The sequence below is a fragment of the Canis lupus genome, chromosome 33, assembly GCF_003254725.2.
Source record: "Canis lupus dingo isolate Sandy chromosome 33, ASM325472v2, whole genome shotgun sequence".
NCBI classification, from domain to species: domain Eukaryota; kingdom Metazoa; phylum Chordata; class Mammalia; order Carnivora; family Canidae; genus Canis; species Canis lupus.
Window position 1 is genome coordinate 19,695,433 of NC_064275.1, and position 10,658 is coordinate 19,706,090.

Here is a 10,658-nt window from a genome sequence, read left to right on the forward strand (position 1 = left end):
CAAAGAGTTCCCAAGTTATAATTCACAAAATCTATACTATGTATTATGCCTTCTGTTATTGATGACTCCCTCAAACACGGACCTTGTCAACGCTGGTTTACAAAGATTGACTTATCCCATAATGACTCTGCTGTTGCATAAACAAGTTATCAATCAACTTATTTGTGTATGATTGGATTTTATTTCCAACTTTATGTCTTATACATGTCTAAACTTGTTGAGTGAACCATTAGAGTTGGTGTTAATTCTAAGAGTTGACTGGTAACTTATATAGAGGTCTGCACAAGAATCTCTCTAGAAGGAAAGTAAGAACCAGGACAAAGCCCTTGGAACATTGATGCATAAGAGTTAGTAGGAAAAGAAGAGGCTGTCAAGGACAGAGAGAAGGATGGGCCGGAGATAAGTACCAGTCAGCGTTCAACCAGAGAAGCAGAACCTACAGGAGATTATATCAAGAGATTTATTGCAGGAAATTGGTTTATACAATTTGGGGGGCTAGAGAGGGAAGTCTGAAATCCAGAGGGTGGGCTGAAAACCCCCAGGCATGAGCTGAAGGTGATGTCCACAGACAGAATTCCTTCTTCATTAGGGAATCTCAGCTCTGCTCTTAAGACATTTCAACTGTTAGAGTCAGACTTACCCAGATTATCTATGATAAACTCCCTTATTTAAAGTCAATTTATCCCCTCCTCTGAGGGAGCCATTGAGGAGCAGCAGTCATGGCTCTGTGGTACCCCATGGCCACAGGCCTCAAGAAGGGCCACAAGGTCACTAAGGATGTGAGCAAGCCTAGGCACAGCCACAGCCACCAGTGCCCGGCCAAGCATACTAAGTTCATGTGGGACATGACCCGAGAGATGTGCAGCTTCATGCCGTACGAGTAGCGAGCAGAGTGCCATGGAGCTTCTCAAAGTGTCCAAAGACAAGCAGGTCTTCAAGTTCATCAACAAAAGGGTGGGGAGACACATCCATGTCAAAAGGAAGAGAGAATTGCTGAGCAGCATCCTGTCAGCCATGAAGAAAGCAGCAGCCAAGAAGAACTGAATCCCTCCCCTCTGTATGCATTAAAGCCTTTTTGAAACTTAAAAAAATGTAGTAAAATAAAGTCAACTTATTATAGGCTTTAATTACATCGACAAGATAAGATACCTTCACAGTATTGAATAACTGGGGATTGTAGTCTAGACAAGTTGACACTTATGAAAGGATCATCAGAAGCGTCGTGGATGAGGGCTATTATGTAGATGCAAAATGTTTTGCTATGAAAAAAAATAAAGCAATACTTTTACTTCTCTGAGTTTTGATTTTCTCTGGGAAAAGAATAAGGAAATTGGATTGATTGATTTTTTATATTTGACCAAAATGTATATTTTTATTCATACACCCATAATGCACTGTGCTAGACACACTCATTCATTTCATTGGCAATTCCTGTCAGTTCTGCCTTCAATATATATTGAGAATCCTTCTCAATCCTTCTCAATCTCAATCCTTCTCAATCCTTCTCTATGTACTGTGACCATCCTGACCCAAGTCACTATCTTCTCTTTTCTGGATTATTGTAATCACACCTTTAATTGGTTTTCCTGCCTCTCACCTAATCTCCATTAAAATTTAACCTCCAGATAGCACCTAGTGTAAAGTCTTCAAAAATCAAGACAGATCATATTATTCCTCAGGCTAAATCCTCCAAACAGGTCCTTCATCACCCAAAGTAAAAGTCCAAGGCCCTTCTATGGCCTGTGCATTCCTACCTAATCAGAGCCTACTACCACACTCTTGTCACCCAACTAGTTTACCTTCCTTTACTCTATTCCGGTATTACAAGCCTCCTAACTTTTGCTCCAACACCCAAAAAATATTCCCACTACAGGGCCTTTCCATATATCTCTCTGGCCAGAATGAGAAATCTGTTTGGTTGCTTCCTCCTGGCATGCATCAGCTCAATTGTCACCCTTTTATAATGGTCTTTCTCTGTCCCTCCTTAGTAAGTATCATCGATCCTCTTGCAGTGTGATAGTGCTGCATCTCCTTTCCCCTGCATCTACCACTCGGTCAGCTTTGTTTCCTACAGTGCCTAGAACACTGCCTGGATGTGGCTGGCACTCAAAAAAAAATATTTGTTGAATGAATGAAGGGCAAAAAAGATGTCTACTTGTGAGAATCAAAAAAAACCAGAATTCCGAGCCTTTACAATACTTTTGTGTTGAGAAAAAAATCTTCTATCAAATTTGGCAGGGAATTCTCTCTGCTTTTTTTCTTTTTTGAATGGTATTGTGATGTCATTTCTCCCATGACCATTCATTGAATAGGTGTTTCTATGGTTACAGTGTTATTTCTAGTCAGAATCCTGCTGAGGAGAAACCTGAATTTGGTATCCCAGTAAGTCAAGATTCCCTTGACATACTATTAAGATAGAGATGGCTTTTCACAAATCAGCTTCCTGTGTCATTCACCAAATTATTGGAAAGGTAGAGTGGAAGACATATTTAGGGGTTAACTCTGGAGTTTTGAAAAACAGCATTGTAGGAAATAGACAAAATGAGTTGCCAATACATCTGCTCATTGCAACGAAATCAATCGAGTTTTACCTTGCTTCCCACCACTGGAGCCCTGGTGTACTAGTTGTCATTATGCCCTTATCTTTATAGCCCATCAAGCTGTGGCTTCCTTAGGCTGCTATTCTTTGTCTTATTCTGGGGCTAGGAATAAAAGTACAGACGAGTATACCTCTAGAGCCTAATTTGTGAGTTTACCCTAGAAAACAAATGAAGTACAGCTAATGTTGACATCCCAGGATCTGGCTGTGCTAGAACATCACAGAGGTGCTAACCACGCAATTTAGACACATGCCTTAGCTCCTTAGCTCAGTTCTACACAGCCAGCATAGAGAGCTATGGAAAAGTTTAAAAAGTTCATTTTTAGCTTTGTCTCATTTTTTCTTTTTTGGTGCCCCTTCTTCTATCTTGATGGCTCTTCTTCCCACCCATCTCCAATCGAGCTCCTATGACTCATAAACAGCCTAGAGGTGAACCATATACAGTTCTGTTGTTAATGAATTTTGAAAACGTGAAAACATTTTTGTAGCTATACAGATATCTTCATGAAATCTTTAAGGAACATTGCAAAATGCAAATTGATTTGCATATGTATGACCCAAATAAAATGACTTTCATGTCCAACCCCAGCTCTATAAGGAGCTCAAAGCCAGTATCAATATAATCACTGAAAAGCAATTTATGTTTTTCTTGAAATCTCTCTAAAATATGGCAAGAGAAATTGTATTTTAAATCCTGGCACAACATATTCTCACCCTGTGCCCTTCTGAGGCCCTGTTTGCTAGTTTCCTCTAACTAGCTCTGCTTGCTCAAGCCCATTCCCTTAGCACATTTAGAAACAAACACAACAAAACACCACCAACGAAAAATTTTGTTCAGGACTTATCATGTCTCCCAGCATTCATACAATCCATGAAAGAACTAAGCTTTTATTCATTTAATCATTCAATAAGCATTTACTGAGCACATGCTGTGTACCACGTACTCTGATAGGAATAAGAACTGACCTCCATGTTTAAGAAGATCAGTATATGATGTGTGCATTCCGGAGCAGAGGAGGGAGGAGTGATATAACCAGCATATGTCAAGCAAGAGGTGACAAATTCTGAGAATCAAATAAATGAATAAAATCATAAAAGAGTCTCTGATCCTTCTGGATAACTCAATTCCTTATTTCCTTGGTGAATAGCCTCATTGATTCTCTATCATTAAAGTTTTCCCTCCGCTAACCCTTCAAAATTGAAAAGAATTCAAGGCACCACTCTTACTTGAGTTTTAAGATCCACCTTTTTGCATATGTATTTTATGACTAAATTTCTCTGTCTGTCTGACATAGGTCATTAGCTTCTTGACTAAGATCTATGCCTTTTTCTAAGTCTATCCCTGCACTAAGCAGCTGCTATTTCACAAATAATAAATAAAGAATGGTGATGACTCTCTGAGTGTTTGTGATCTACTCACTGGCTTCTAAAACACATCTTTTGTTTCTTCTGCAGGGAAATATGGCAAATGCTTCTCACAGTAATCGAAAAATTTAGTTTAGCTGCTCATACCAACATTTTAAAAGGGCTGAGCGAGAGCAGATACAATCAATGATTAGGTGAACTGATTGCCTGGGACTGTAGAGATTGAATATAAAGAAATATGTCACCTTATCTGGGCGCAAGGAGGGTACAGCTGTTTGGATTCTTATTTAATCAATTATAGATGAAAGAGAAATTTGCTTAATAAAATGAACTGAGTCATACATAGCTGGCTGCGGGGCACATCCCTTACAGAAATGTGACTTGGGAGCTACATCTGCAATTTCTCTCAGCCAAGATGACCTCAGACTCCTGACTCCTCCATAGGATTTCATCTAATGTAATTTCCTGATGCTGAAATGAGAATTCTTAAAACACTACAGGTTTCATAACAAAAAGTCACATGTGGCTTGAAGGTTCCAAAGGGGGAGAACTGCACCAAAGTCAGACAAGCCTGAGGATACACCCACCCTGCTGCTCAATTTCCTCTGACTTCCTGTTGCCCTCAAAGTTACAATTTTAGAGTTTTCACTCTTGCTTAGACTACTCCACACAAGGCTTGCCATCTATGTATGCAGTAGCCATGGCTATTAAAATGCTAATATGTAGTCAGAAAGCCAAAAGTGTGGATTAATAGATAAAAATGTTAAGTTATTAGGAAAAATTGAGACACTTACTTGCTATTTAGCATCAACTGATCAAGTATTTAACTTTCTCATTGAATTTATCAGTCTTATTGAGTTAGTGAACATCGTTGCAGTTAAATACTAGATATTGGGATTCATCCTTTATCTGTTTTTTTTCTATTATTGAATATTTGTACGTATCTAAACTCTGTAGACTTAAACAAGTTTATATCCATACATTAGCTTTGATACTTTGATCAGATAAACAGAAAAATAGACTTTTTTAAAAAAAGATTTTATTTATTTATTCATGAGGGACACAGAGAGAGAGAGACACACACACACACAGGCAGAGAGAGTAGCAGGCTCCATGCAGGGAACCCGATGTGGGACTTGATCCTGGGACTCCAGGATCATGCCCTGGGCCGAAGGCAGGCACTAAACCGCTGAGCCACCCAGGGATCCCCATGAAATAGACTTTTAAAATAATCTTATATTTTCTAATTTAAATCATCAAGTAACATTAGGTTTAATGTAATACAATGTTGGTCATGAAGGTTATAAAGCTATAACCTTATTATGCATACTTTTAATTTTTGTAATTTGTATAAACTCGGTTATAAGACTGTGGGTAATGATGACACAGAACTTTGTGCATGTAGATATGATAAGCAGGCATTTAGACGGCTGCCAATTCTAAGTTTTTTATGTAGCTTTTGAAACTGACCAGGAGAGCACACTGCAGACCTACATATTCCTAGGGGTCATATTCCACTGCGATGACACCAGCTGTGTGGGACCCTCTGAGTCACATGCTATGCTAGAAAGAGCAAATGTCTGAAAGGGCAGTTCTCCTTGAAGTGAGGTGAGCTCCAAGCTTATGATTGTTGTGTCACTCTGCTAGATTACTATGGGCTCGTATATTTCGGGTCACAGGAGTTGCTCTGGGGGTGCTTAAATGTTCTCCACAGGTGGTTTATGGATGATCAAAGATTCTCATTGGAATAGCACATCTGTTCCCAGGTGAAAAGAAAAACATGACAACCTCTCAGGTTGGAACAGCCACCAGGTGAACATTGAGAATTCAGCTTATAGCAGCCATTTCAATAGGAGCGGTTCATCAGCTAACTGAGATGGCTGAAGGCTTTATGATCAGAGTGACGTTAGAAAAATCAGTCCCGAACAACAGACAGTTTCCTCTGTTTTCAGTTATACATTCATACAGTCTGTGATGGTGACAGGTGGCTGAACCTATTTTGTTTAAACTTGATCTAGTCTGTTAACATTTTAGTGAAGGTAGCCTCTAACAGTTCAGTCTTTACAGGGGAAGTTGGGTCAAGCACTCAAAAAGATGCCTCAATGAAACCATCTGTACCGTTTAGATCTCCTAGTAATTGCCAATTTAAAAAAAAAAGAGGCAAAGTGATTTTCTTATGACTTGCTATTTTATATTACCTGCTAAGTTTACTCTCTTTGTTCTCTGGTCTAGCAATAAGCCGAAAAAAAAAAAAAAAACAACAACACCACGAGTGTAATCTGGACCACAATTTAATAATGTATTAAATGTATGCAGTTTATTACTTCCAAGGACCTGAAATTGTGTTATAGTATTCTTAATATTACCTGCAGGTGACCCTATTTAAATAGTGCTGCACCTGCCAGCATTCCCTTTACTACCCAGCCATTCCCATGGCCTCCAGGTCTTCCCCCAATTCCCAGGAAACCTGAGACATAATTAAATCTTATAAACTCCTAACAAGTTCATGGATTTATTCACTCAAAAAATATTTATCAAGCATGAGACACTGGGCATACAGCATACCAAACAAAACATACAACTCCCTGTCCTCCTGGAGCATTCATTCTAGTGGGAATTGAAGTGAAATCTGACTCCACAAACTTCCCAGGATAGACTGGAACCTGCAGACCTAAACAGGATTCCTCACACACTTCAATAATTCCTAAAACAGCTGATTCAAATTCCAGCACAGACCCTAATTACTTGGAGTTTGGGGGACTCTGGAATGGACCAGAGACTTTGGAACCTCGTCTTACAACAGGATTAGCAGGTATAAAGTCATAATAATAAAGTCTTCCTCTCTCTTTCTCTGCTCTCAGGTTGTTTTAGTGAAATAGACCCTGAGGAAAATGTGCAATTGTCCATCAAACTAAAATCAAAAGCATCAAAAACAAACAAACAAACAAAACAAAACCCTTCATTGAACAGATTTCTCATTGCAGTTCTAGGGTGTAGTAAAGTAGTATTGCATACACTTTGTTCTTGATGTCTAAGAACTTAGGAACTAGTAGTCCAGCTGCCAGCGCAGCCTGATTCTACTGTAGGTTGGGAGACTTAGAAAACTATAAAGAGATTTGGTGTGAAATGTAGGGACTTACACAATTTCTATCTGCACAGATCAACTCTCTTGCAGTTGACCATTGGCTGTGGGCTTCTGGTATATGTTTCCATAATAATTTCAAGTAAGGCTTCTGTGTTATTTCGACTTTTCTCTACACTTGTCTCCAAACTGAATTCATAGAACATATTCTTGACTTGCATTGATCCAAGTTTCTTTATTTTTACATTTACTTTTAATTCCCTGGAAAGCAGACTGTCAGAGGATTTAAGATTTTAAAGTGTTTTTGAATTGTTTTTATAAATTCCAGTCAGTTCTATAAAATGTCAAAGTGGGATCCCTGGGTGGCTCAGCAGTTGAGAGTCTGCCTTCGGCTCAGGTCATGATCCTGGAGTCCTGGGATCAAGTCCCAAGTCAGGCTCCCTGCATGGAGCCTGCTTCTCCCTCTGACTGTGTCTCTGCCTCTCTCTCTCTCTCTCTCTCTCTGTGTCTCTCATTAATAAATAAAATCTTTTTAAAAAATAAAAATAAAATGTTAAAGTAAAATTTGTATTTTTTAAAATTTTTAATTTCCTAAATTTTTTAAAACACTGGCCATTATTAAAGTATGAGCAATGGGTACATGAAAAGAGATTTAGTGACAGCTTGAAACAAAATTCTGAGCAGTTTTACCGTATGGATAACAATAACAAGACAGTGCCAGTGGAAGGAAGAAAAGGTGAAAACAGTTAACGATCTATATGAACTTCTATAAAGATTCAGGAGTGGGAACAACCACTACCCATATAACCCCAGAAAGGTTTGGGGGAGTCTGTAGAGGCCACATAAATACGTGCTGCCTGACAAGAAGATTTTGGCACCCCAGAAATATAGGGACAGTGGGAAGAATTCTGTAAAGGTTATTTGAGAATGGCTAGGTTTTAAATTTATGGTCCTTGACCCACAGTTTGAAATTTGCATTGATAGAAAGAGAGTTTACTCTCTTTCAAGGAACCAACCAACTCTCTTTCAATGAACTCTCTTTCTTATCAATGAACCAACCAACTGTCCTTTACCCTTTTAAATCTACACCTGCGTGCTCTTAAGGTCCAGAGCGACATGATCATTGACACTGACAAGCGGTTGAAGACTTCTGGTAGATGGAGGCTTTGCAGAGCACCTCTCTTTATTGATCTGGCCACATGACTCAGAGCCACCTTAAGTCTCTTTTTTGCTCAGTCTTTCCTCTACTAACGATTCCTCATTGGAGGTGTAGAGCACACTTATTGTTCGGGTGCAAGGAGTCTATCTGTAATGACCTTCTGCAGAGCCAGGAAGCCGTGTGCCTCTGGCCAACCCAATTATATCACACGCTAGACAGAGCACGTTGTGTTGGCTCTGGTGAATGGGCCAGGAAGCAAAATGATAAATCTTTATGATTAATCTTGATTGTTGGACAGGAGGAACAAAGACCCCCTAACCCCACCCCAATTTTCTTTTTCATTAGCCTCCTTCTATCTCCTGAATAACATCAAAAGTAAGCAGCTTATAAATATTGCACAAGTTTCCAATACTAAAAGCTGATAAAGTTTATTGTACTTATAAAATAGAAGCAAATGCTTTTAGTTTCCTATTTACAGGTCTCTAGGGAGATTCCAGGTATAATTTATGACTTCAATTTAAAAATGTAGAGTCCCTTCACACATGCTCTTTTTTTGCTTTCTTTTCTCTTCAGTATTTTATGCCTCAAGCACAACATATAAGTGACCATGCACTCAGAGGACCTCAGGCCTTCTGTTACATACTTTTATTTTTGTTGCATCTTTTTGATTGTCGCTTTAAAACTTGTTCTCTCATAAGTTTCCCTTTGTTTTCCCTTTCTTTTTCTAGTCTCCACTTTAATTAACATGTAGACTATTCTTTCCTCAGATCTAAGTTTCCTCTTATTCCATGTTTGTATTCTGAAACTACCACTATATAACCATGCCCTCATAAATTTAGAGATTAACATATGGCTGGTAGAATGAAACCAAAAATATGCAATAATGTCCATTTCCAGTAATGCTCACCCACATTTTGTCATTGCTTCATATGGAGGAAAATCTGAGTATTTAATGAATGGACTCTGAATTTCAAATGCTCAAAAGTTTTTTTGAGGGGTGCGGGAAACCTCTGGTGTCATAGACACTCTGCTTACTGATTATCCAGGGCTATTCACAGGTTCTGGAAACCTGGGCTTTCCCTGGACAATGACTGTGGAGATCACCTGGTATAATATCTCCTTGCATTCACACCACTCATGGTTTCATTATTTGTGAGGTGCTGCATTTTCAAAACAAGTTTGGACTTGAATTATCACCCTGTATTCTTGGAATCACTGTGCACTTAACATTTAATGAATTGCTCTTTACTCCACACAATATCCCCAAGACAGGGGCGGCAGCAGCGGCTTAGTTTCCAGGTGAGATGGGAAAGAATGGTGTTGTGTCCTTTATTTATCATACAAACCAGCTGACAAAGAGGTCATCCAAGAATGCTGGCTAAAGACATTAGAAGTTTAGAGCTTTGCCAAGTGAGGCTTATAAAATCTAGAAGTGTCTTTACCCATGCCTTTTACTAGAATGTTATGTACATCCACATATAGAAAGGCATGGTGCAAAATAATGACTACTATTTTAGAGCATTGGTGAAGAGCCTCTTTTCTTCGGGTATTATTAAAAATAATAATACCTGACATTTACTGGGGCTTACTATGTGCCAGAAGTTGAAATATATTATATACATATTTTCTCATTTAAATTCCATAGAAAACTGAAGGGAAAACTATTGTCCTCAACTGAACAGAAGATAAAAATGGGATTCAAATAGGTGAAATAACTCACTCAAGCTCACATAGGTGGTGGATGGTGGAGACAGGTTTAAAACTCAGCTCTTTTGACTCCAAATCTGTTCTTTAACCAAATATAGTTTTTAAAAGCTCTGTTTTGAGTCACTATATAGTATTCTCTGAGGTAACTGTTTTTTTTTTTTTTTTTTAAGATTTTCTTCATACTTAGAGAGAAAGAGAGAGAGAGAGAGAGAGAGAGAGAGAGAGAGAGAGCACAAGTGCCTGGAAGAGGCAGAGAGAAAGCAAGAGAAAGTAGGACACAGGCTTGATCCCAGGACCTGAGCAGAAGGCAGACGCTTAACTGACTAAGCCATCTAGGCATTTCAGTAACTATTTTTTAAGATATTATGTAAAATTTGGAAATAGTTTCCTTTTTAAATTTTTTTGTATTTGTTTCAAATAACACGGTGCTTGATCTTTCATTAAAAAGATATTATACTCTTGAAGCAGAGGAGAGCTGACATGAACAAGAAAAATAATTAAGCGTTACATAATGCCTTCATATTGGCCTGAAAAAGTTAATTTTTTCCCTAAAACTTAAGCATTTTTTTCTCTATAACTTTGGAGTTGGAAGAACTCTAACCTATTCCAAAATACTTCATTTATCATGTCTAATCCAGAGTGTGGCTCTTTGCTCCATAATGTTCTTCCAGATGTGAAAAATTTCAGCAAAAAATAAAACTCTTGTATTGAAACTGTTGGTCTTAAATGGCATCAATGAGCAATAT

At 38.4% G+C, this 10,658-nt stretch overlaps 1 protein-coding gene across 1 annotated transcript; it reads left to right on the forward strand.

The window, feature by feature from the left end:
• The first annotated feature begins 719 nt into the window (after window positions 1–719).
• Window positions 720–1,175, forward strand: LOC112641216 (60S ribosomal protein L36-like). Its single transcript, XM_035710113.2, is given in 2 exon segments — window positions 720–887; window positions 889–1,175. Coding segments are annotated over 2 exon segments (324 nt in total). The 3' UTR covers window positions 1,045–1,175.
• The last annotated feature ends 9,483 nt before the right edge of the window (window positions 1,176–10,658 follow it).